At 49.0% G+C, this 26,594-nt stretch overlaps 1 protein-coding gene across 4 annotated transcripts in view; it reads left to right on the forward strand.

Moving 5' to 3' along the window:
• Positions 1 to 23,994, forward strand: part of SHROOM3 (shroom family member 3) — a 96,270-nt gene extending 72,276 nt beyond the window's left edge. For 3 of the 4 annotated variants that reach the window (XM_090032015.1, XM_090032014.1, XM_090032013.1), the window contains 5 exons: positions 2,530 to 3,456; positions 5,837 to 6,361; positions 7,597 to 7,747; positions 16,789 to 17,061; positions 22,476 to 23,993. In XM_090032015.1, coding sequence (XP_089888141.1) covers positions 2,530 to 3,456; positions 5,837 to 6,361; positions 7,597 to 7,747; positions 16,789 to 17,061; positions 22,476 to 22,817 — 2,218 coding nt within the window. In that variant the 3' untranslated portion in view covers positions 22,818 to 23,993. Of the gene's footprint in view, positions 1 to 2,529; positions 3,457 to 5,836; positions 6,362 to 7,596; positions 7,748 to 16,788; positions 17,062 to 22,475 lie in introns of all 4 variants that reach the window. The other variant, XM_090032016.1, reaches the window with a different exon arrangement.
• Positions 23,995 to 26,594: the final 2,600 nt, after the last annotated feature.

The raw sequence follows: 26,594 nt of genomic DNA on the forward strand, positions 1-26,594 counted from the left end.
CCCCCAGGGCTCCCTCTTGTCCAAAGGGAGAAAATATTATTGTGGGGGCTGAGTACACGCACACACACACCCCAACCACCCAGCAGGTAAGTCTGTGGAGGGGAAGGGGTGGAGGAAGAGGGAAGGGGCATGGGGGTGCAGATCAAGGCCCCCACACTGAGGGAGGGAGTGGGACAGGGGCTGGGGTGAATGGGGTCCCGAAGCTGGGGCAGGTTGTGGGACGGTTGAAGCCCAGGCAGCTCATCCAGGGGCATGGGGGTGGGGAGAAGATCCTGCTGCTGTGCACACCCTAGGGGAGGCAAAGAGGTCATGTGGCCCCTGGATTTGTGCACAGGGTGGGGGCAGCCTGCTGCTACAGGCTTGGGCTCTGTGCCCTGCTGGCGCTGCCTCAGGAGCTAAATGCAAGGCCATGTGCCTGCCACTGCCCGATGGACAGAGAATGCAATGCAACCCAGCGATGGCAGGCACTGGATGTCACATGGCTCTTGAGGCAACAGCTTTGGGGCACAGAGCCGCAGCCCACAGTGGCAGCCTGCCTCCACCCTGCGCACAAATCTAGGGGGCACATGCCCCCATGCCTCCCCCAAGATGTGCACAGCAGCGGGAGCCCCCCAGCACCGCTGGACAAGCTGCCCAGGCTCCAACAGTCCCATGACCCACCCTGGGGCCCCATTCACCCCAACCCCTGCACGATTGTGAGGAGGCAGTGATATGGGAGTGCTCTGCCCCTGCCCATTCTGTTGCCCTTCACTCCCAAACCACAATCCCCCCAGCCCTGTTGCCATCCCCCACCCCTGACCCACAGACTTCAGCCACGCTGGTTCCTCTCACTCCCAACCAGAAGCCCCCTGCTTGTCCCCAGCTCTGGTGGTGCCCCTCACTCCCGACCTGCAGCCCGCTGCTCCCCCCAGCCCTGCTGAAGGGGTCCCAGCTGCCACCATCCCAAGCAAGCCAGAGCATGGTGGCTGGGTGTGAGTCCAGCCCTGGTGCAGGCTGGGGGGAAGAGTTGGGGAGGCTTGTGACACCCTCTGCCCTTGGCTGCCACATCATGCCAGGAGGCTTGTCCACAGCCCACCTCCCCCTGTCCCCTACAGCATCTTATGTCCAGTCTGCCCCTGCAAACATAGGCACCACCCTGTGCTGCTGGCCTGGCTATGGCTCAAAAGGTCCCCCTCCCTCTTCCCTCTGGAGGGGGCAGGCAACCCCCAGGCCCCCCTGCCCTGCCTTAGCCCCAGCCCCACAACCCAGACTTACCTACCTGCAGCTCCCTGCCTACAATCACTGCTCCTCTTGTTCCCACCAGCAGAGCAAAGCAAAAAACGAGACACTTGCTCAGATTTGAAAAACCAACCGGGATGGAGATAGGTGGACTCAGAAAGAGGAAATATTCAGAAAACCAAGACGTGGTAACCCTAGCAGTGCTCAACAATGCCAGGCTGCAATCCTGGCTGCATGCAGGCTGTAGCCGGGTGGCTGTGTCCATGTGCCTCCCCTTCTGTAGCTGCCTGGAGCCCATGCCCAGGCTGCCCTGTGGCCCTCTGTGTGGCCAACTCTTCCCTGCATTTTGTGGGGTTTAGTTCTGTTAGCCCCAGCCTTCCACAGCCTATGGGTTTCCCCCCTGTCCACCTAGGAATGCTGAGCTGCTGCTCTTTTCAGGGCTGAGCCCAGCCCAGAGAGCAGTGGTGGCCAGGCAGGTAAGTTACCTCTTCCCTGCCTGCTCTCCTGGGACAGACAGTGTGAGCAGCCACAAATAAGCATGGGGAAGGCAGTGAGGGGGATCTGGGTTTCTGGGGAGTTGGGAGTGGGGGCATAGTGGGCCATCAGGGATGGGGGGGCAGGTGGAGTGGCTACACCTTAGCATAACATGAGCTGGGTAGCATGGATCAGAGATAATCCTGCCCTGGAGTGGCACAACTTTAAACTGCCTAATGAGTGCTTAAAACTGGGTTTCAGGTGTTAATACGCAGACAATCCTGGTGTTAAGAGTCCCAGGAGCCACCCAAAATCACCTGTAACAAGGCCATAAAAGAGACACCCAGTAGAGGGGCTTTAGTGAATCCTCTCAGCTACCTCTACACATCTAGAATTTTTGAATGGCCCTTAAGAGACACTTGCTGCTCCCTGTTCTCCATATAGGGTACCCAAATCTGAATTGTTCTTTGGCATCTCCAGATTTTCCCCATTAACTCTGTAAGGACCCTAAGGAGCTAACTAGGTCATTTTGAACCCACTTCTGGGGCAGGCACTCAAAAGTTATGTGGGGCAATGGGTACATTAAGGCCATGAACTGAGATGCTTTGAATCCTGACCAAAGTGTCTTAATACCTTTGTAGAATTTGCCCTGGGTGTTTGAAGCAGGAATAACTGGTTTTACCATCAGTTCACCAGTGGAACTGTACAAAAGTCCACTTAAATTGGAGGCAGAAATTAGCGTTAGCATAATCTGAACTCTGCTTTTGAAAGGGCCATTTGAAAACTTTGCTGCCCCTCTGAAAATATTAGATTTGTCATAGGAGCATCTCATTCTAGGTCATCCAGCAATAAAGAAAGAAGCCATCCGGAAAAGCCAACATTCACACGTTATTACACCCACCCACCCCACGACAATGAGGTCATCACCAATTCATCTGCTCTGGCTGAGACGCACAAGGCTGAAGAACTCTCTAGGCATATTAGTCAGGCTTCAGCATTTGTCTTCTCACCAACAGAAGCAAAGAGTCATGTTTCTGAGCAAAAGGTGGCTCCTAGATCCTTGCTCCTTAACTTTACTCCAATTGAATCTAGTCATTCCTCATTCAGCAGTGCTCGTTCCACCCAGACTCCCTCAGACCTGAAGTCTTCTGGAGATTGCCAGGCACTGAGATGGCATGCCAAACCAGAGGCTGTTTTCTCAGAGGGAAGTGATGATCTTCAGTCACAGCTCCTGGACATTGAGACTAGCTCCCCTGAGAGCTCAGCAGAAGAAGGGATGTGGAGAAAGAAGGCCGTGCTGCTTCAGAGATCCATCCCACCAAACATTCAGTGGGCTCATTCAGTCGGAGATAGCAGCTTTTCAGAGGATTCTGCCTCTTCCCAAGTTTCTGGGCAGAAGTTCTTTCAGAGATGGCAGAGCCTGCCAACCCAAAGCAGCACTTCCAGTCCCAAGACTCCTCCTCCCCATGGGACCATCTCTCTGCGGATCTCTGAGTCATGCCTTCAGCTCACTCTGCCACCGGTGCAGCAGGAAGATGACAATGATGAGGTGTTTATCAAGGAATCAGAGCTTGGTGTTGCAGGGGCCACAGTTAAATTCTTCCCCACTCCACCGCCACCACCTCTTCTTCCTGAGCCAAACCCCAGTGTTTCTGCAAGCAGCTGGGAGGTATTGCCACCTCCTCCTCTTCCTTCAGCTTCATTTGAGGCAGGTGGAGAAGAAGGAAGCACAACCACAAGGACTGTAGAGGAGGCCAAAATGAGGTAAGGGATAGCTGAAATGCTGTTTACCATCCTGGCCCACCCAAGCCAGTCCTGGGCTATATAAGACACACGGATGCATCCCCTTGGACCTGACTTTACAAAAAACGTGGGACTTACCCACCATTGCCATTTGCCAGGGAGGATGCTAGGGAGTACATATACAGGGAAAGAAGCTGGAAAGGAAGGCAACCCCATGCAGTTCCTAGCACCAGGCTTTCCCAGCCCCAGGCACTGTTGTGAGGCCACAGCTGGAGTACTGCATCCAGTTTTGGGTTCCACAATTCAAAAAGGATGTGGAGAAGCTTGAGAGAGTCCAGAGGAGAGCCACACGCATGATCAGAGGTCAGGAAAACAGATCTTATGATGATAGGCTGAGAGACATGGGACTCTTTAGCCTGGAAAAGCGTAGGCTATGGGGTGATCTGATGGCCACCTATAAGTTTATCAGGGGTGACCACCAGGATCTGGGGGAACGTTTGTTCACCAGAGCGCCCCAAGGGATGACTAGGTCGAACAGTCACAAACTCCTGCAAGACCGTTTCAGGCTGGACATAAGGAAGAATTTCTTTACTGTCTGAGCCCCCAAGGTCTGGAACAGTCTGCCAGCGGAGGTGGTTCAGGCACCTACATTGAACACCTTCAAGAGTAAATTGGATGCTTATCTTGCTGGGATCCTATGACCCCAGCTGACTTCCTGCCCTTTGGGCAGGGGGCTGGACTCGATGATCTCCCGAGGTCCCTTCCAGCCCTGATGTCTATGAAATCTATGAAATGGGAGGACTGGGAAGAATACTAAACAAGGAGGAGGCACCAAGTATGGTGGTCTGTTGACAAAGCTACAACTGAAGCCATCGTGTTGGTGGAAGATTACCTTAGGTCCTGTGAAACTGTGTAAATTGCCTAGGTCTACGGCTATCACTAGGTCTGTGAATGATAGGATGTATGGGTCTGGTTCTCCCCTCAGTTACACTGTAGACTCAGGGGAGTTGCTTCTTATTTACAGCAGCATGCAAGGAGAATCAACCCCTGTGTTTGAAATTCAGCACCAGTAGCATAACTAGGGGTGGGCAAGAGGGATACCCACACTGGGGATCAAATTCAGGGGGGTGCTGGAATTGCATCCCCCATATATACACACAGTCCTGCAGAATTTGTGCCCTAGCAACAAGAGAAGCCTCACAACTTACCCATACTAGGAACTCCAAAATAGTTCTGAGCTGCTGCTGCTGCTCCTGCTATTTCAAGAGCAGCAGAGCACACAACTCAGTTGAGGACTGTTTAAAAGTTACTTGAATGGATAAGGCTGCTGCACCCCCCTCCCGATCCTGATCTTAGAAGCTGCCCCCACCCCGAACTGCCTCTGCTCTCAGAACCACTTCCCCTCTGCTTCCCTGCAGTGTTTGCTCTGGGCCCTAACTCTGCATGTTACGCCTCTATTCAACACAAACTGTAGTGCTAACACTATTACTCTCCATTGCAGTTTTCATAGGGTAGGGCTAGTTTTGAGAGGTTCTGTCCCTCATAAAACCGAGGTTTGCAGGATCATTAAATTATCCCAAAATAAACTATGGAGCTAGTGCACAACTGTCGTGCCACAGCACGATGTCTGCACTGTGGGACAATGTACTGTACCACAATACCATAAGGTAAGGAGCTTATCTTGCAGGATAAATTTCTGGAAGTGGAAACCATGCGCCAGATCCTCAGGGTGTATAAATCGGCATAGTTTTCTGATTTTCAAGGACCCTGACTTACATCAGTTGAGTACTTAGCCCATTAAGCCTTTAAGAACTCACTTTTTCATCCCCATTGGTAAAGGGATGTTCATTGCCATTGTGAGAAGGGTGGCTAGAACATGGTTCAGTTAGGCTAGTGCTCATTCATGAGGGGAAGAAATATCTCAACTTGGAACTGTAAAGCTGATTGACTTATTTTTAATTTGTGCATCTTTTACCTTAATACTTGCTGGAGTGACAGCTGCTGTTCTATTTCCCCAATCCCCCACAAGGATTAATTTGTTGGGTACAATGAAGAGTAAAAACAGTAGATACCCCATACCATCAAAAGCAACCAGTTTTTACTCTTTCATTTTTTTCTTATTGAAATATTGAGGCTTCCTTGTTCATAATCTTGAAAACAACCTACTACTAGTGCCATTAATTTACAAGAATTGGCTTTGTTTACGTACAAGTGCCTAGTAAAAGGTGTCTCTGCCCCAAAGAGCTTACAGTCAATCTAACTAAACTGGTTAGACAAAGGCTAGGGAAAAGGAACATGTAATTTCCCTGCTATATGTTCTCCAGAAAGATCCTGATCACCTCAACGTTTTCTCCCAGACTCTGGCAAATACATGTTTATCATAAAACTTTTCTCTTAATAGTAGCTTTTGCAGGTTTCCCAAGAGTCTGTCTGAGAAGAGGAGGCCAGGGATGAGCACCATTTTCAGTGAAAACAGCTGGACTTCATCACCTGTTGGAAACATTGGGTCTAAGAGAACTGGCTCTTCACCTGCCTTGAACACGCAACACCAGTCACCTGCCACTCATGGAGGATTTCCAAACTCTGATAAGCAGCCTACAGCTCAACTCAAAGGCAACCTGAAAGAGCCAGCTATCTTGAGCAGAGATGTGGAAAATGGCGGCTTTTGTGGTAGGATACACAGCTCAGTTGGTCAAGTAAAGATGGAGAAGACCCCAGAGGATATTAAATCAGAGGCGCTAGCCAAGGAGATCGTCAACAAGGATAAGTCGTTGGCTGATATCTTGGATCCAGACTCCAAAATGAAGACAACCATGGATCTAATGGAAGGGATTTTTCCCAGTGCAACCAGATTGCTAAAAGAGAACAATATGCAAAGAAAAGTGATGCAAAAGAAAGCCAGCCAGATGGTGTCTGAGGAGGACAGGTAAGCAATGTTAATTTGGGTTTTAATCTAGTGTAGAAGAAGAGTTCATTTTTGCTCACTTGTAAGAAAACACACAGGCTGGATTCCTCCTGCCAATATGGTGGAAGCACTGCTGAGCAGGGAGTGTATCATGCAATGGGCTATTCTTTAAAATGCCATTCTTCAAAATGGTTTCCTACTAGCTTGGTTATGCATTGCTTTTGGCCTTGCCACCTTCTCTCCCCAATGCTGACTGGTCTATGCACCAGTCCATGCATCAGCATTTCTCTGCAGCCAAACCAAAGACAAATCACCTTGTTCTGATCCCTCCGCCATTCTAGTCAGGAATAATTCCAACAAAAGCTGTAGCATTACCTCAGGGTAAGAAAAGCAAACAGGTGCCAGTCTTTGAGGGGCAGGATTCTGGAGGTGGACCCAGGGATATCTGCTGTAAAAAACTGATAGTATTCTTCAAAAATTTCCCCAAACACACCGTAAAGTAGAGGGTCAAGTGCAATATCTGAAGTACTGTTGCAATCAGTTATAATTGGTTATGCCAGAGTAGTTATTCAGTTAAAGTGACTTTTGTGAGGTTCTGTTACCCTAGCTGAACACCTGACCCCACTGTTGAGGGTAATGCTCAGTTAACAACTAAATATCAGTGCAATTGTGCTAGCATTTTTTCCAGCGTGGAAAACAGTTGCCAGGCACCCTCTGCTGGTGAAATTTAGCCCTCTTCTTCACAGCTTAATATTAAGAAACTTTCAAATCAGGATTCTGAACGCCTAACCTGTGGGCCTGATCCTGCCTGAGAAACTGTGATATCCAGCCCATGGGGCTCCTCGAGGCTCCCCAAAAGTCTGAAAATTTGGTGAAGAGGGAACAGTGGTAATGTTAATTGCTGCTCCCCTGCTACCAAATTTTTGCACGTGTGGGGAGATCCACCAGCCAGATTACATTGCCCTGTACACGTCATGCCAGATCCAGAAGTGCAGGTTTGAGCCAGTATGCAGCAGAAACAGACCAGTGCCAGCTCACAGCTGGATTGGGCCCAGGGACCAATCCTATGCATTAATCCCACCCTGGATCCCACCCATGGACTGACCCATGCCACTCGTCCAGCTCACAGGGCCAAAATGTTGGTGCCACTGTTGCAAATGAATACATTAGAGAGGCCTTATATAGGAACAGTCAAGAGTAAAAGCCAAACTGAGCTTCTCTTTGGATGGGAGCATGACTTGTTTATTATGGCTTAGGAAAGAAGAAAAGGAACCTGCTGTAACAATGGTCACCTGTCCTGCCTACTACAGTGTGTCAGCATCCAAGGCAGAACTGCTGAATAAAATCAAAGACTTGCCAGCGGATGCAGATGAGGAAAAGGAGCAGCTGGAAATTAATGAGAAGAAGGTAAACCCAGGGCGTGTATCACTGTCTGTGTGTAACTAGACAGGGGCTCCTTCAGCCCTGATGTATAGAAGTGCAACTGACTTCAGAGATTTTGTCCACTGAAGTCTTGTCTACACAGGGGCCACAAAGATGTTTACTTCACAGTTGCCTAATTAACTGTGCAGTAAACGTCTCCACATCTACACGTGTGCCCCTGTTAGGGTGCATGAAACTGATAAACTCCACAGCAGGGTAGGACTTGTAAATACATGTCTTACCCTGCTGTAGAGTTTTTTGTGCTCAGCAGTGCACGTGTAGAAACTTAGCTAGCTGGCTGGGCCTGCTGTTTAGCCTCACACTGAAGCATCCTCGTGCCCCAGCCAGCCCCTCTTCAGCACACTGAGCTTAGTTGGGGCAGCCCTGGGTTGGCAGTCTGACCCCCAGAGCCTCCTATCAGCTGGGGCTGCTGAGACCCAGATCAATGTGCTGTGGTTTGGGTGCACATACAGATGTGCACCCAGGGAGCTTCCTGGGAGCAATAAACTGCAGAGCAATAAGCTCCAGTTTATTGCTGCTCTGTAATGGTACATGTGGACATGCCCAGGGTGGGAGGGGTGGGGGTTAGCCTGGTACCAGGGCAGCCCAAGAAAGCCATTATGTACCCTAGCAGCCCTTGTTCTGATTTCAAATGGTACAATTTCAACTGGCACCAATTCAACTTTCTGAGTGCAGGTTACCTAAAATATTCCATGTGCTATACATACGTATCATATATTGTCCCTGCCCTAAAGAGTGCATAAAGGGTGGGAGGGGAAACAGACAAGTAAAATGAGTTGTCTGAGGTTGCAGATCAGTGACAAGTCCCAAACCATAGAGGCCAGTGGCCTGGATGCTCTTTTGCTCAATCATGTTACAGAAGATTGTGCTGTTATTTTCTGGAGCTCTTGGGGCTTGTGGAGCAGTCTAAAGGTTACAAATAGAACTGTCTCACCTCAGCAACCCACTAACTCACAAAAGATGCTACATAAATGCAAGGAGACAGGTGGTCACTATAGAGAGCTGGTGCATTTCTCTGCATTTCTCTCTTCTGTCACATCAAAAAGAAGCAAACTGTCTATAAATATAAAGTATAGTAAAGCTGCACTAGACAGGATAATGCAGCTTGCACATTCTTACTCCCTCAGTACAAGTGTTCATTTTCAATGTAGTGACTTATACAACTATTGACCCATCCACAATACATTTTAAACATTGCATTTGTGTACGTCATATACCAAGATAACAGGTTGCTCAGTCTGTAAGCTAGTACATAAAACTGGGAGTCAAGCTACCTGCATTAGTAGTGTTCCACAGTCTCAATTTTTGCCGATTTTTTTTGCACTGATAAATTCCCTGATTTTTTTAAGTCATTCAGTTTTTACTGATTTACACCTGTTTTTCAAATCAAATCCCTGTTAACTAGCATGAGTGGGGAATGGCCCATTCCCCACTTGTGCTGGTAAACAGGGACTTGAACTGAAAAGCAGATGGTGCTGGTAAGTTAAAAGTGCCACTGTGCCAGTTACCTGAGGCACAGGTTTCCAGACGGATGCGGCCTGGGGGTGGGAGGACAGTGGCAGCAGCCACATGTGGAGCAGGGGATGAGGAGGTGGCGGTGGCCACATGGGGGCCGAGAGAGGGTGTCTAGAGCCACTGCCTGGGGGCACAGGGCACCCAGGTCTGACCCTGAGTGGGACAGGCCACGAGAATCACTCCTGGGATGGGCAGGTCCCAGCTGCACCATGGCAGCTCTGGCTTTGGTCCTGCCCCAGGCGCTGGGAGCTGCAAGCCCCAAGCCCCACTGGGGGGGCAGGCGGAAGAGCCCGGCCCCACTCCCAGTGGCAGGGGGCTGCACCCAGGCTCTCAGCACAGGTCCGTGGGGCTGGAGCCACTGCCTAGAGCTGCGGGGCTCCCAGCTCTGACCCTAGGTGGGGCACGAGGTGCTGGGGTTGGGGTCGGGTCCCCCCACAGCGGTGCCACCCGACCCAAGCACCCATGGTGCCACCACCAGCCCCAGCCTGCAGTGGCAGCAGGCTGCAGCAAGAGCAGGGTGCTGCTCTCCTGGAGCACCAGGAAGAGCCTGAGGCCAGTGGTGTCACCAGGCTCTTCCTGGTGCTTGGGGCAGATGGCAGCCTGCTCTCGTCTTGTGCACAGATCCAGGGGCACACTCCCCAGCCCACAGCCCTCCTGGGATGCATGTAGCAACAAGAGCCACGCCCCGCACCCACTGACAGCTCCCCCTGCTTTGCTCCCTGCTGCAGCCCTGGGAGCAGCCGACAGGCTGCACCTCACCCCTCCTGCTGCCCATTCTCTAGTCCCTTCCTCAACGCTGATTTTTCCCCCCAATTTGTGCCACCCCCCTTTCTTCCTTTTACCCTACTTTCATCCTGGTTTTTATGTTTTGAAGATAAATCCCATAAATTCCCAGGTTTTTAAAAAAATAGAAACCAAGAATGCCGAACACTGTGCATTAGTTACGCAACCTGGGTCTTGTTCCTGGCTCTGCAGCTGACCTGCTATAAGATTTTAAATGAATCACTTCCCCTTTCTGTGCTAGTTCCCCTTCTGTTCCTGTTCCCAGCCATTGTATTTCTTGTCCATTTACACTGTAAACCACTTGGGCAGGGCCTTTCTCTTCACAACGTTGTAAAGAATGGGACCCAGTTTCTGCTGAATTGTTCTGGGTCCCATTCTTTACAAGAATGGGACCCAGTTTCTGTTGAATTATTGAAACACAACCATAATACACATTATTAATAAGATGGAAGCCCCATTTTTGAAAGGCATTTAAAATAAACCTAGACCATACTCTAGAAACTTAATTGAGGAGCCTGGGTTCTGTTCCCAGCTCCGCAGCTGACACTGAAGTGGGCAGGCTAAGGTAACAGGCCTCTTTCCCCTCCAACTTCTGTAATTCTACATAGATAGCACATAACAACTACAGTCTTACACAGTCGATAAATGATTCAAAAGCACTTGGCCAATGTCTTCGTTCCCACTTAAAACCCTATTTAAATAATTAACCTGGGAAGAGTTCATTACTTTAAAGCTGCTAATTACAGCTGGTCCCAGGCTAATAGCATTTCACTGATTCTTCATTGAATGCTGCTTCATTTGGAAATGCCCATCTGCTTGCAGTAAGCAAATGGGAGAAGTCTGGTTAAAAGGATGAGGTGTTGCTCTGATGAGTCATACATATAGCAAAGATCTAAGGCAGGAGTGAACAAAAGATGACCCACAGGCCATATACTGCTCACTTGGGAATTTTATCCACCCCCTGGCACAGCGGGGCTGGGGCAGGGCAGCAGCAGGACTCGTTTTCCAGTGGTGGTGGAACCTTCCACCTGCTGCCACCAGACCTGGACTCACTGCCCAGGCACCCCAGTCAGTCCACCCCACACCCACTGCTGGGGGCAAGACCTGCACAGACAGGGTGAAGAGCCAGGTGAGGAGCAGTGTTTGGGAGTGGGACAGGCACGTGAGGCTGGGATCATGAAGTGAGATCACAGGGTGGTGACAGCGCAGGACCAGGGCAGAGCCGTGATCAACTCCCCACATGCCCCTGTGATGACCATGTTTTCCACAGGTAGGTGCATGTGGGGAGCGGATTATGGCTCTGGTCAGGCCCTGGCCTGGCCCCATGCTGTCACTGCCCCACAATCCTGGGGTTTCTGTGGAGATCAGCTGGGACCCAGACGAGCAAGGCAAGTGGCCAGGCAGACAGAATGGGGTCACTTAGGGAGTTTTGGTGAGCTGTTGCATTGGAGGGGGTGGAGGGTGCTGATAATTGCATATCATTGCCCGCCCTTGGTCTAAGGAGTTTGCAAGAAGGTGAGAGCCTGTTGGTGGAGGATGAATCCTCAAAGACTACATTTATATGGGAAAACAGAAATAGATAAGAGTGATTAGGGCCAGAGTACTGAAATTGTTTTGGCAGGTTTGCACTTTGGTCTATGACCAGTAATATTTGCATAGGTGTTATCAGGGAAGACAGCTTTCCTGAGAGGTCATTTGAATAAACCAACTCATGACCATTGTAAATGCAGTTGCTCTGGTAGCTGCACTAGGAGGGGCAGAGAGTGAGGAAGAAAATGTGAGTGCTTTCAGGTCCATTTCAAACTCCTAGGCCTTCCACAACAGTGCAGCCATCAAGCAGGTAGGAGGGCTTCTTGCCTCCGTCTGGCAGCAACATAGCCAAACAATTTCTGAGATGGGGACAACAGCAAAAATGGTGTTCTGCATCTCATGGCCTTCCCCTGGTGCAAAACTTACAGGTAGCCAGTGAGCTGTTACCCTCTGTGCAGCCTGAGCCTGATGCAGAGTCTGTTGAATGCTCCTGCAAAGCTTTAAATAAGGCCCTGGGAAGGACTCCACAAGGTTTTCCATAGTTGATGTAGTAATTGAATCATGTTGCCTTTGTTGCCCATTTGGTTTGTGACACTTGTCTTATGAGCCGTGCAGCTACATGCTGTACAGAACGTTAGAGCTTTCCTTTGGTTGTCACTTCAGTCCTATGGAGAAAAGTTATCTTCATTTTAATCCTGGTATAAATCTGGATTCACTCCACTGCGGTCAGTAGAGCTGCTGGGGTGTAAAGTGAGAAGGTTCTCTCAGCTTCCCGTGTCAGTGAGATGGCCCTGAAATCGCCTCATGATGTTTCATGTCCAAGGATCTTGGTTTTCCTTGATAAAAAATTGCAAATTCTCTGATAAAAAATCACACATTTTCTAATAAAAACCCCCAAATCCATGACTAAACATAGTCCCCCTGCTCTTGCCTCTCACTCCTCCCATAGCCCTTGCTGGAGGGGTCCCCAGCTGCCAAGGCTATGGAGCCAGGGACCCGGGTCTGCCACACCCTGTCCCCAGGAAGAGGTGGCAGCTGCTACAGTGGAGCAGAGCCCAGCTCCCCCCTGCTGCCTGCCACGGACTCGGGTGGCTCCCTGACACAGCACACACTCCCCAGGGGGTGGGGGGACCCACATCCTGCAGATCTGGGCACGAGACAGGGATGGGGGCGGGCATGGGCTGCATGCTGTGGGCTCGGGCTCCCGTCCTGCTGCCGTCCCCTGGGGCCTCCGCAGCCCAGCGGGCATGATCCAGCAGGGCGGGGAACAGCTGAGCCACACAGAAAAGCTGCTTGCCACTGCAATCTCTGCACTGCCCTGGCAACACAGCCCCTGGCAGCTGCAGTAAAGGCAACGACGCAGAGTTATGCCCCTCAAAGCTGCTGCACATGCAGGGGATGCATCACCAGAGCAGCGCAGAGCTCACAGCAGCAAGCAGGTTTCCCCACCCCGCAAAATGAGCTGCCTATGGCCCCATCCTGCTCCCTGCAGGGGCCCTGCAGCCACACACTTGGGGCCTGGGCCCCAAGCCCCATGCACCGCCCAGCTAGGCAGCAGCCCCAGCCCTGCCCAACTCCTCCCCTCCTTCCCTATGGGGGCTCAATTCTACCCCCCTCTTCCCCCTCCCGACTTACCTGTGGGAGCTGCTCTCCAGGCTGCCTGGCAGCCATGTGCGCATCCTCTGCCTCACCACCCTCCTCCCTCTCCCTCCCGCCCCCCTGCAGGCTGGAACTCTGCCAGGCTGCAGAAGGCTCGCTGCAAAACTGCAAAATCCATGGGTTTCACTGCTAAGATGGGAAATCTGCCTTTTTCTCCAGTAAGGAAGGATATTCAGGTGTTACTGTTTTTCCATGGGAAATGGAAAGCCCAGATCTCTGGTCATGTCCCAGCAGCACACTGATGGTCTCACCTTGCCTTTGCTTGGCCTGCTTGTGATTGGCCATTTTACCCCCTGGAATACCCAGCCATCACATGGAATAGCGCAGCTGGGCCGTTCCCCCTGGCACTTACATTTCACTTCTTTTCCACCTGGGTTTTTCATATTGGATTTCAGTCAGAAAACTGTGGTGTTCCTGGGACTCCTATGTGAATGATGCAGCCATCTAGTGGTAATTAGATGAATGATACTCTGTTGCAGACAGTGAAACCAGCCTTTAAAAATCACCACGAATAGAGATGCCCTTTCTTTAAAACACCACTTCAAAGCCTTCCTAAGTGCTACCATAAAGTGTGACCTGTATTCAAAGACCCATTTTATCCTGCAGCGCTGAGTTAGTTTATATAAAATTACCAGTAACAGAAAGAGGATTGTTTTCTGAAACATTTCAGCCTCACTGTATGTGGTGTATATTAACATGTATTATTACTGCATAAGAGGCTGAACATACCTTTGGTCTGCACTAAGGGCTTCTCATGGAGTCTGTGTTTTGGGGCAGGGGCAGGAAGACAACAGCCCAGAGACTCAGGCTACTACTGCAGGTAAAGCAGGAGGATCAGTAGCTGGGCAGGTGCCTGGTGACCACAGCTTAACCCAGAGGTAGGCAAAATATGGCTAGATCTGACCCGCCAAAGGATTTTGTCTGACCAACAGTGGGTCCCTTGACCCCATGTGGCCAAGGTACGGAGGGCAGCCCGGGCTGTGATTAATGCAGCTGGTACCACCATCCCTGGGTGTGTAGCAAAACTGGTGCCATGGCCACATTTACTTCCTGGCAGCCCTGGCATCAGCAACTCCTTCCACTTGCTGGCACTACCAGACCCAGCCCTGCCACCTGGGCACCCTGGCCCATCCACCCCGCACCCACCACCAGAGGTGAACCCACGCAGATAGGATTCATGGCTAGGTGGGTGGGGTGGGGCTGTGGATGGGCAAGAAGCAGAATGGATGGACCCGGGATCAGAAGACAGTGACAGTGTGGGGCTGGGGCCTGGGGCCTGGGGCAGAGCCCCGATGAACTGCCCGCACACCCTTGTGACAGGTGCCAGTTCCTCAGGCAGATGTGTGCAGGGAGTGGATCATGGCTCTGTCCCTGGGCCACAGCCCCACACTGTCACTGCTCCAAGAGTCTAGCCCTGGCCTAGCATGTCTACTCTTGGATGCTGCTCCCCACCCACCTGCCTAAGGCTGTGTCTCCAGAGGAGGGCTGGTAGCGAGAACACGGGTCCAAATGTCATGGTCCCCATGCCAGTCACCTCTCTCAGGCCCTTTAGTGTTGCACCCCTACAGGCACTTGGAGCCTTCTACCCTGAGGTGGGTCTCCCTTCTACTCTCCTGCCACTTCTTGCTTGTCAGGAAATCATGGATGGAAAGGGAGGTCCCACCAGTCAGGTGCTCACCTCTCGCTCTCTGTCTTTGGGGGCAGAGACCCCTGTGGGTCTCCCTCAGTCTGGCTCACCGGCAGCTCCTTGGTGTCCTCATCAGGTCTTGCTGGGTCCATGGAAAAGCTCCTTGCAGCCTGTACTGCTGCCACTTCCTCGCCATGAGCTGCCCCTTGCTGAGCCCTGGATGCCTTTTTATGGCATCATTAGTTGTGCGCCACCCCACACGCAGGGAAGTCATGCTTTTAAAGCAGCATGGAGGCACTGCGTGCACCTCCACTTCTGGGGCTTGGCTGATGAATGGTAAGGTAAGACAACCCTCATCCCTTTCAGGGCCCAGATCCCTCACCAGTTGGGGACTGTTGGGGGAGAATCCTTCCTGCTCCCGAGAGTCTCATCATCCCACACAGTGACAGGTCCCATCCTGTATACCTGGCCATGCTCCCTTCCCATGTAGGTCCTGGCCAGTCTCCCTGGAGACCCTGGGATTTCAGGGTAAAGGCCTGAGGCAGAGCTGCAATCCATTCTCTCCATCCCCCACCTGCAGAACCAGAGCCTGTTGCAGGGCTCCACCCTTCTGTACCACTACTGGGTGCTGCTCCCTGCCCACCCTTGGCCTCATCCCATCTGCCCATCTGTGCACAGAACAGACATTTAGGGTGCAGGGTGCTGACCTAGCACGGAGGAGGGAGGTGCTGACCCGGCCTGCGACAGCTCACCAAAACTCCCTAAGTGGCCCTCAGGCCCGAATAATTGCCAACCCCTGATTTAACCACTTGTGGGCTGCCAGTTAGGCAGCCCTAAATTATATCTAAGTGGAAGTAGAGCTGTTAACATTACCAGCTCCAGACCACAGACTGTGGACAGCTGTAGCTTCCCTATCTTATCAAAGCAGAAGTGAGGAACTGTAGTACATGCACATCAGTACTTGTTGGGCAGCCAAACCCCAAGACCTTGTCTTGGAGTGTGGAATGGCTGTGAGTGCTTTCATAAAATGGGCCATTGCTCCCATTACTCATGCTGTTGGAAAAGCTGGGGCATTTCTGGTGTACACAGTTGCAACTCCAGGCCAGACAGTGGATACTGTTGAGGTAGAGAAGCTTCATCTCTAGCTGCAGCTGAACTTGAGAGTGTGGCTTGTAGTTGCCTCTGTTAATACCTCTGGAGCCCAGAATTTATAGGAATTTGTGTGTTTTAAAATTGGGAAAATAGTGAAAAGTTTGGGATTTGTGTCTTTTCTTTTCATGCTCCTCAGCTCTGTAAAGCACTGTAACACAGGCACTTGTTCCCCATAACAACATAGGCCAGATTTATGGTTAGTTAATCAGTATTAATCCCTTTATATTGGTCAGTTTTTAGTAATGTTACTCTGAGAAAAGGGCAATACAAAATATAATTTACACACAAGAATCCTGGAGGTGATAGTAGGAGGAAATTTGAGGAACAGGACATATAACTCTGCTATGACACTCTTCATCCAGCAATACCAATGTACTCTGTAAAAGTAAGTTTAATATCTATCATTATCCCCTTCAAGATGAACCTAGTTGGATATTTTAAAATGTGGCACCCAAAGTCCTACGGCAGTTTGGAAAATATTGTCCAATGATGATACGATCAAATTAAGATTTGGGTCTCTGTGCAAGGGGAACTGAATCGTGAATTTTTTAGCCAACAGCTTCAACAATCTCACCTTGAATGTCTCCTGCACTCTATTTTGTTCTCTATTTCACCTCATTGTGGTCACTGTCTGCATACAATGAATTTTCTAACAGCTCCTCAGGACAGGAGACCATGTTTTCCCGTTGTCAGAACTGCACAGCATAGATGGTAACCAACTGTGATTCTCTCCTGTTAGGCTGAGCTCATTGGGAGCTTGTCCCACAAGCTGGAGATCTTGAAGGATGCTAAGGAGAGCCTGCTAGCAGACACTAAGATGAATAATACCCTGGGAGAGGAAGTGGAGCTGTTGATCAACAACCTATGCAAGCCCAATGAGTTTGACAAATACAAGATGTTCATAGGAGACTTGGATAAGGTGGTGAACCTATTGCTTTCCCTCTCGGGAAGGCTGGCTCGTGTAGAGAACATCCTGAGCAGCCTAGATGAAGATGGCAATACTGAGGAATGGGTATGTATCTTTTATAACCTGGAGAACATTGCTTTTTTCTGAGGACTGGACAATGGTGTGATCAGAAAAACATGCCTGGGTAAACTGGGATTTTTCAAAGGCTTCCCAATATCTTCCAGGGGTATAGGCTGTAGCCGTGTTGGTCTAAGGATATAGGCAGGCTAGGTTCTTTGGGTAAATGTGATATCTTTTATTAGACCAACTCAGTTAGTTGAAAAAATTCTTCTAAGCAAGCTTTTGGGTTTAAATACCGTTCGTCAGGCTGAGGAAACATCTGCAGTTGGTGTGTGCTCTTCCTGCATGGAATGAATAGTAAAGAAACCAGAGGCTGAGCTGGTACACATGCAAGACAGGCAGTCTGTGAAGATGTAAATTGAGGAGCCAGTGGGTGAGAAACAGGCTGGGGGGTGGGGGGATAAAAAAAAATGCAGGGGAAAAAAACCCAGCAGAACACACGCTCGGGCAGTGTGCGCTGTTAAAAGCAAAGCTGGGCCACCCAGCACTGTGCCGTGGCTGCTGGCCAGGCTCTGCACAGTAGAATCACTGTGGCTGCGGCCCTGGGAGGTGCCCAGGACCCCAGGTAAGGCTGCTGGAGCCAGCATAGTGCTGGCCCCAGCCTTCCCTGCCCCATTCAGGAAAACTTGCTATGTGCCAAAGTACACATGGCCCCGGCATTCCCCACGGACAAATAGCTGTGGTGCAAGGTGCACCGCTGCTACTTGTCCCTGGGGAACCAAACATCCATGCACGTCTGGATGTGTCCTGGATGTCCAATACTCTTAAGCTACTTTGAAAGTCCTTATATAAATGACTGCAGTCTCCAGAGTGAAAGGCAGTAATAGATTGCCTATTCACTTTACATACATATTTGTAAACATAGGTCTGACCACCATTATTCTTGGCTGCTGTTTTGTACAAATAAATCAAATCCCAGGTTTCTTAGCTACTTAAAAACATAGCTTTGTTTTGGACTGGACACACTGTTAGCTACACAAATAGAAATAAAGGCCAGGTGATACATCGTGGGACAAACTGTGATCTCCTAGGTCCATCTTAACCAAGTTTTAAGACTCTTTGGCCAGCTGAAGTTGATGAAGCCAACTCATGCAAAATCAGGGCTTGCACTAGTTTTATTTCCAATTAGTTTTTAGCTGCAGTATAGACACTTGTCTGAGATGATTTAGACAGGGCTATTCCTTCCTTGAGCAGGGGATTGGACTAGGTGACCTCCTGAGGGTCCTTCCATCCCTATTTTCTGTGATTTTCTGAATTTCTAGCACCAATGGCAGCCTATTGACCAAATAGTTCTGGATTTCAGTTCAGTGGAGTTTGAGCCTTACTGGGAATGTCTACACAAGATGCTTTACTGTTCAGTAGACTAATCTATGGCATCCATTCATCAGCAAGCAATGGTGGATATTGCAGCTATTCTACTGACTGGTGCATTTGCTTTTGTGGCTGTAAAGACCAATTTTAGACTTGCAGGTCCTGCCACAGTGGTCACAGCTGTGCACGGCCTTAGGGGCTACTGTACTGGCAGGCTGTTCGTTATGTTTCTGTTGTAATTTGAGTGACCATTTTTCATGATGATGTTGGACTCCATGATTGAGAAAGGAGCACCACTTTGTCCTGTCTCCTTCTAAGGCCTCCCAAAGGTTTGGGTCAATTCTAAAAGCCTTCAGATCCTGTTTGCAGATGTCTTTGAAGTGCAGTTTTGGGTGTCCTACTCTTTTCTCCCCACCTGCAATTTGCCCATACAGGATATCCTTCAGGATGCACCCACTTTCCATCCTGCAAAGATGCCCAAGCCAGCATAGGCACTGTTGTTTGAGTAGTGCAGTAAAGGTTAGCAGGTTCAGTTTGGTGATGACCTCTGTGCTGGTCTTATACTTTGCCACTGGATGTCAAGGATGCACCATAAATAGTGTAGGTGGAAACTGTTCAGCTTCTTTTCTTGATATGCATATGCTGACCATTTCTCACTGCTGTACATAAGGACATTGAGGACACAGGCTTTGTACACAAGCAGCTTAGTTTTCATTGTGAATTTTGTATTGTTTAAGACTCATTTGGAGAGCTTACTGAAAGTGGCAGCTGCCTTCCAACGCAGACATTTAGCTCTTAATCCAGTGATAGGTTGTCTCTCACTATGGATCCAAGGTAGCAGAACTTCAGTACTTCACAAGGTGTGTTGTCAAGGCTGATAGATAGTGACTGGTGAACACCCTTAGGACCACAGTCTTCTTGATGCTGATCGTTAGGGCAAACATCCTGCAAGCATGGGAGAAGTGATTCATGATTTTGTAGTTGGCCTTCTTCATAGGCAATGAGTGCAGCATCATCAGCAAAAAGGAGCTCTGTCATAAGTATGTGCCTCACTTTTGTCTTGGCCTTCAGACATGATAGATTGTAGAGTTTGCTATCTGATCTTGTGTGAAGGTATATGTCTTCCTTCAAGCCATCAAAAGCATAGTGCAGCAACATAGAAAAGAAGATCCCGAAAAGTGTGGGTGCCAGAACACAACCCTGCTTCACTCCACTCTTTGTCTCAACCCTGTCAGAGGTTAGTCCATCAAACTGAACTGTGGCCTACATGTTTTCATGGAAGGAGTCTATCCTGCTAAGCAATGTTGGGGGTCATTCAGTTTTATCAAGACCTTTAAACAAACCTGCTCTGCTGACATTGTAAAAGGCTTTCGTCAGGTCAACAGACGCTACATACAGGGCACATCTACATGTGACACTACTTTACCATAGCATCACACTATGGTAATGTAGTGTGCATGGGCAAAAACCATGATGCCACAGCTATGTTGCTGTAGCAATGAACTCCCTCATTCACAGCGCAGTATGGGCTGTTACTGTGCTATCTTTTATGACAATGCAGTAATAACGGCGTCTTAGTAACACATGTAGACATGCCCACAGTGGCTTATTTAGTTCTCTGCATTTTTCTAGCAATTGGCATAAGGAGAATATCATGTCCACTGTTGATCCCCCTGCTCTAAATCTACACAGTGATTCCAGGTAGATGTAGTCATCAAGTTGCTGCAAGCATTTCAAGATGACTCTAGCAAAAGCCTTGCCTGTAACACTGAGGAGAAAGATACCCATATAGTTGTTGCAGTCACCCTTGTTTCCCTTGTTCTTGTAGACAGTGATGATGTTAGCATCATGCATGTCCTGGGTATTTGATCTTCCTTCCAGGAGCGCACTAGGAGTTGATGAAAATGTGGTAGCAGGCTAGCCTTCCTATACTGAAGAACCTCAGCTGGGATGCCATCCTCCCCTGGTGCTTTTCCACTTGCTAGAGAGTCTATGGCCTTGCTAGGTTCTTTGGCTGTAGGTTCTTTGTTTAGCTGTGCCAGTACACTTAGAGTTGGAAGTTGATCCACTGCCTCTTCTTAAACGTCTGTTTCATGGGAGTAAAGCTCTAAGTAATGTTCAACAGTGTGACATCTGCTTGCTCTTGTCAGTGATTTTACTTTGTCATCTCAAGACTTTAGTGACCTTTGGGCCAAGAGCTTTCTTCAGGCCATCATACATAAATCACAGGTTTCCTGTGTCTGAGGCAAATTATTCTCTTGACATAAGTCAGTCCAGTACTGGTTTGTGTAGCATCTGGCTGTTTCCTGTACCGTTGCCCTGGCATGCTTCAGCTTAGCCTTGGACCTTTCTGTTGGATTCTGGTTGTGTTTCAGGTAGGCTGTGTTCTTGGCTTCACCAAGTGGTAGGATCTATTCCAAGTGTGCCTGAGACCAAGAACACTTCTTTTGAACAATTTCTTGTTCTCAAAAAACTGGTGCTGTGTCCTGGATGACTGCTCTTAGTCCATTCCAAGTTCCTTGAGCATTTGCAATTTTTGCTTTCGTAGACATAGGTCCTTTGAAAGTCAAGGCACTTGCTTTGAGCTGTATATGTTAATTGTTGGCTGACCCTTACTCTTGGCTCTGTGCAACTTCTTTGGTATCGTTTTCAATTCATAGAGAGTGATCTGTGTCACAGTTGGCACTGTGATAAGTGTAGGTGGGCGCATCTACACATCGCCCTACAGTAACGTTGTTACTAAACTGTGCTTTAGTACTTCCTTCAGTAACTGTCCATACTATGCCGTGTATGTGGCACATGATGTGTTTTAGCTACTACCTTACCATAGCAGCACGCTAAAGCTGTGGAGCCTGCTGCTATGGCAAAGTAGCTTGCAGTCACATGTAGACCCACATGATCTTTTATTTGTCTTTTGACTTTTGGTCTAGATCCACATGGTCTTATCTGTCTTTTGACTTTTGGTCTTGCCCCACACACCAAATGAGGCAGGCAGACTATGGAGGGTCAGCACCTTACTGGCTGGGGGCTAGCCAGTTTAAGGCAGGCAGTAGCTGACCAATCAAATACAACTGGTTTCTCCCATCAACAAAGGTGACCCATGGCACTCTACACCAATTGAGTTGATCTTATAACCTGTGACTGCCCCCTTCTGTGTTGTGCTATGCAAGTAGCAAAGATGGAGTGTCCTCTCCATTCAATTTTGCCTGAAATGGCCTGGGCAATTGATATGGAGACACTTGAGTTGCACATATATGAATGTCCTCCTCTGGCCTAGCTAGTTGATCCCAAAGGAAAGGCAGAAGTCAGTACATTTGGAGTGAGCTTAGCTGTATGAGCTGCCAGTACAAAGAAGACATTCAATCTGTCCGCCTTTCAAGGCTCCACTCCTAAACTGGTTTCCAAACAAGGCTGGAGAGCCCAGTCCACCCTGTCATGGCATCCTCCTTTTGGTGGCATTTCCTCCACCCAGGGTAAGGACTAGTACCACCCTCTAGGTTGCTCCTCCACCCAAAGCACCATAATGGTAACAGGCCTGGCTTGGTTTGACCTGACCTAAGACTAATCTACTGCACAGTAAAATGTCACTATGTAACCATGCACAGCAGCTACTGTGCAGTAAAATAGGCTAATGTGAAATTTTCTACTACCTGTAAATTTGCAAATTGCTCCCAGTCAGCCCAGGCAACAAGGGCCAGGAGAACTGTCCCCTCTCTGGGCATCTGCCTGCTTCCCAGCCCCCGCTCCAATCTGTCTGGAGATCCCCCTGGCTGCTGTAAGGGAGCAGAGCAGGCCAGGGCAGGAGTATCCGTGCACTGAGCTGCTCTCATTGGGAGGAGATTTGCTTCTGACAGGAGCACATGTAGATGCGCTTTTAAGGAAAGCTGATTGTGCAGTATTTTACTGTGCAGAAAGCTTTCAGCGCGTTAATAGCATGAGTAGATGTGCCCACTGAAATGTTATTCTCCTCCTCAGTCTGTGTGACCTTGCATTGCAGAAAGCATAGTTGCAGCCAGAGGAGGGAAGGGATACCTATGGGGAAAGGGACTTAGTGCCATGAGACTAACCTGCTGTCTCTGATGTAACAGAGCTCTCTGAATGAAAAGAAGAAGCTGCTGGCTGGCCAGCATGAGGATGCCCGAGAGCTGAAGGAAAACCTAGACCGGCGAGAACGTGTGGTCTTGGAAATCCTGGGCAATTACCTCTCCGAGGAGCAGCTCGAGGACTATCAGCACTTTGTGAAGATGAAGTCTGCGCTTCTCATAAAGCAACGGGAGCTGGATGACAAAATCAAACAGGGTCAGGAGCAGCTCAAGTGCCTGATGGAAAGCCTTCCTACAAACTTTATCCCCAAGGACACAAGAGCAGCAGCAGTCCTAGCTTCAGCAGTCACTATACCCACAGGGTATACCCACAGGGGTCATCTATAGTATACCTCTACCATCAATTTCTTCACTTTAACTTTTCCCAGGCAAGCCTGGGGTAAACCCCTTCCACTTGAGTTTATTTAATCAGTCTGCTTTACAGATGGGTCTCAATAATTAAAACAAATGGCTATAGGTTTAAAAGAATTTAAGGAAGGATTTTTTTTTCGTTTTTCTTCTTCTGCTACCACCCTCAAAGACCAGTTTGAACATTTAAATCAGCCTGGCTCACAATAGAAGGAAAGGAACAATTCCTCTTACTTCAAGGTGTAAGGAAGAGACATTTGTTTTTAAGTGGGCTAGCTCATCATGAACAAACACACTGTCTTCCATAACACGGCATGGTCCTCTCTGCTGCAACCACCCCACAGTTAGAGTGAGGCACCATCATTAAATAAGGAAGGATCTGAAAGTAGGAAGCCTTAAAAAGTAAAAATACCCACCCATACTCCTGAACATTATTGATATTTATATTTTTTTTAAAAAGACAGAATGTGTAAGTTTTTGTACATATTCTAATCAATTGCTTGATTCAGCTGTGTTCTGTACCTAGAAAACACATTTAATTTTGTATACTGTGAAAAAGTTAGCAAGACTGAACCCCAAAGATAGTCACACACTAGCTTGGAACATCTTTTTATGGTGTTTTTAAAATATAATAAAGGGCTGCCAGAAAAAATGTCAATCTATCTCAACCTGTGCTAATGTAAGTGTCCTTGCAAAGGAGACTTTGGCCAACAAGAGTAAAATCTATCCTCTCCCAGATGCTGGGACACAATGTATCCCAAACTTTAAAAAGCTCTTGTGTGAACCAAGCAACTCAGGCATCAAAGTTCAGATAAAGTTAAGATTCTCTTTTGGTTCTAGACCCACTATTTTTGTAACTAATCGAAGGCATGATTTATGCTTATGATGCAATCTGAAGGTTCTGTAGTGAGATGTGTGAGGGAGTCTTTAAAGGACATTATCTATACATTACTTTTTCTAAAGAGTTGAAGGACATTCCAGGATTTTTTTTAAATATAGGGATACTTTGTTTGTCCAAACCCACCTAATCTGAAACCCCCCCATTGCCTTTAAATATGTAACGTTAACCAATCTGCATTAAAGTCCTCTGCCTACTCAAAAAAGCTCATTTCTCCATAAAAATATAGTGTCCCTTGTCCTGGTTAGATAAATAAGGTTTTGCTGTTTTATTGTGGGTCTGACTTGTTATTGAATTATTTCACAGCCAGTCAAACCTGGAGCAATGAAATTTGCCCAATTTGTACATTACTTTGGCAACATACTAAGAACTCCAGGGCTTTTTTTAAGTTGCATTAAGCAAAGCAGACTGGAAGTGTTCTCCTTTTTAATACAGTGGGTGTTTTTCTCAGTTATGAAACATTGAATTCTGGGATCTGTTTTTCTCTAGCGTGCTGTACCCCCTCCATTTCGGAGCAGAGTGGTCATGGGCTGCACGGTAGAATTCCATGGGCTGCCCTTGAGTCTCAATACAGAGTTTGGACATCTCTGATCTAATTTCACAGAGATCTTTTGTTGCTCCTATTTCTTAAACAATACCCATCTAGAATGTGTTGTTTTGTTCAACCTATATTCCTGCATCAGGGCCCCAAACACCAGTGCCATATCAAAACCTCTGATGGGCATGGCTTTTAAGGGCAGGACTACACAGGCAGGCACATGCTCTTGCAGGAGCTCAAACAGAAGTGACACAAATTTGAGCTGGGGCTTTTTGCCTCAGTGAACGTGCCCAGACGTGCACTTTGGTGTGGGGCAAATTTGTCACCTGAGGCAAAATAACCCTGCCTGGTTCCTCCCAGATCTGCAGCCAGGGGGAGCTAGGGCTTAGGGCTACTTACTCTCAGGAGTTTGTGGGAACTCGAGTGTGCCAGGCTGCAGCTCCTCCACTTCCAGAACCTCCTCCTGAGGTTCTGATTGAACTTCACCACCAACCTTTTTATTTTTGGACACCCCATCTGCAGTCCCCGGACTTCCTGGTCAACTTTCTCCTGGCCCTGGCCAAATGGGTCCAGTACATGATCAGGAAGGAGGCTGTGGCCGGGAAGGTGTCCAGGGACTGCAGGGCCACTTCCCTCTCACTTGTCCATGCACATTTCTGGGCAGAGCACCACTGGGCGGCATCCACTGACTTCTTGGATGTCTTTGAGGATCAGTGGGTGTGGTGTGGGGGGCTCTGCTCAGTGTCCCCCTCAGGCACATTTATTTTCACGTTTTGGCCCTTTAACCCACATGACACGCCTATCCTGTTTTTTTTCATTAGCTGTGCCAAGAATTTAGTTGTTCCATTTGTCTGTTAGCCCCCGTAAAATTAGGCTACTAGTTATCCAGGTGGGCCTTGCCCATGGTAATCGGATGAACAAATAGGAGCTTCTGGGGTCTAGCCAACTGGTACCTGGGGACATTACGCCTTGTGCCAACTGGACTGCTGAAGCAGCCCTGAGAGTTCCCTGCACCCTCTACCCACTGCAGCAGTCTGGCAGTGGGGGCTGTTGCCTGGCTGTGACCTGCTGCCACCTGCAACAGCAAGGCTCTGCACCTGCCAGACCCGGATGAGGACTGCATGGCCATTAGAGGCATCTGCACCTTTAGGCCAGCTGCCCGTGGGGTGTGGCTGCACAGTTGGCCTTTGTGTGGCACAATTGCCATGTGTGCCACCGCCTGGCTATCTGGGCAGCTATCGCCTGGAAGATGTTCTCAGTGTGGTGGCTTGCTTTCATAGCTTGTGAGGGACTGGAAGGGACCTTATAGATCATCAGGTCCAGTCCCCCTGCACTAGGCAGGAAAAGACAACTGGGGTGAAATAACCCCAGCGAGGTAACTGTCCAGTCTCCTTTTGAAGATTTCCAGGGTAGGTGACTACACCACCACTGGAGGGAGTTTATTCCACAGTCTGGACAACCTGACTGTGAAGGAGTTTTTCCTGGAGTTGAGCCTGAAGCAGCCTTCCAGGAGTTTGTATCCATTGCTCCTGGTCTTTCCTAGGGGTGCCCTGGTAAACAGCTGTTCACCAAGTTCTTGATGTGCTCTCCTGATGTAATAATAAGCTGCTACCAAGTCCCCTCTCAGCCTTCTCTTCTGTAGGCTGAAAAGGCCCAAGTCCCTCAACCTCTCCTTGCATGGCTTGTCTTGCAAGTCCCTGATTATATGGGCGGCCCTTCTCTGGACCCTCTCAAGTATTTCCACCTCCTTGTTGAAGTGCGGCACCCAGAACTGGATGCAGTACTCCAGCTGTGGTCTTGCCAGTGTGGAGTACAGTAGGAGTATCACTTCCTTAGTTTTGCATGAGATGCAACAGTTAATACATACCAACGCATTGTTTGCCCTACTGGCCACGGCATCCCACTGCCAGCTTATGTTCATGCGATGATCGATCACTACCCCTAGGTCCCTTTCGGCCATGGTGCAAGTCAGATTGTTGCCACTGAGCCTGTAGGTATGTTGGGGATTGTTTGCCCCCAGATAGAGCACCTTACACTTCTGAGTGTTGAATTTCATCTGGTTCTGGTCCACCCAAGTCTCCAGCCTGTCCAGGTCTGCCTGTATCTGCACCCTATCTTCTGGCATGACCGTTGTCCCCACAAAGTTGGCCAGTGAGCTTTTCGCCCCCACATCCAAATCATTGATAAAGATGTTGAAAAGCACCGGTCCAAGCACAGACCCTTGAAGGACACCACTGGCCGCTTCTCACCAGGATGTCACAGATCCGTTCATGAGAACTCTCTGGGCCCTACCCTGCAGCCAGTTTTCTAGCCACTGAGC

This window comes from Crocodylus siamensis, chromosome 2, assembly GCF_052110815.1.
Source record: "Crocodylus siamensis isolate JL-2025a chromosome 2, ASM5211081v1, whole genome shotgun sequence".
Lineage (NCBI taxonomy): Eukaryota > Metazoa > Chordata > Crocodylia > Crocodylidae > Crocodylus > Crocodylus siamensis.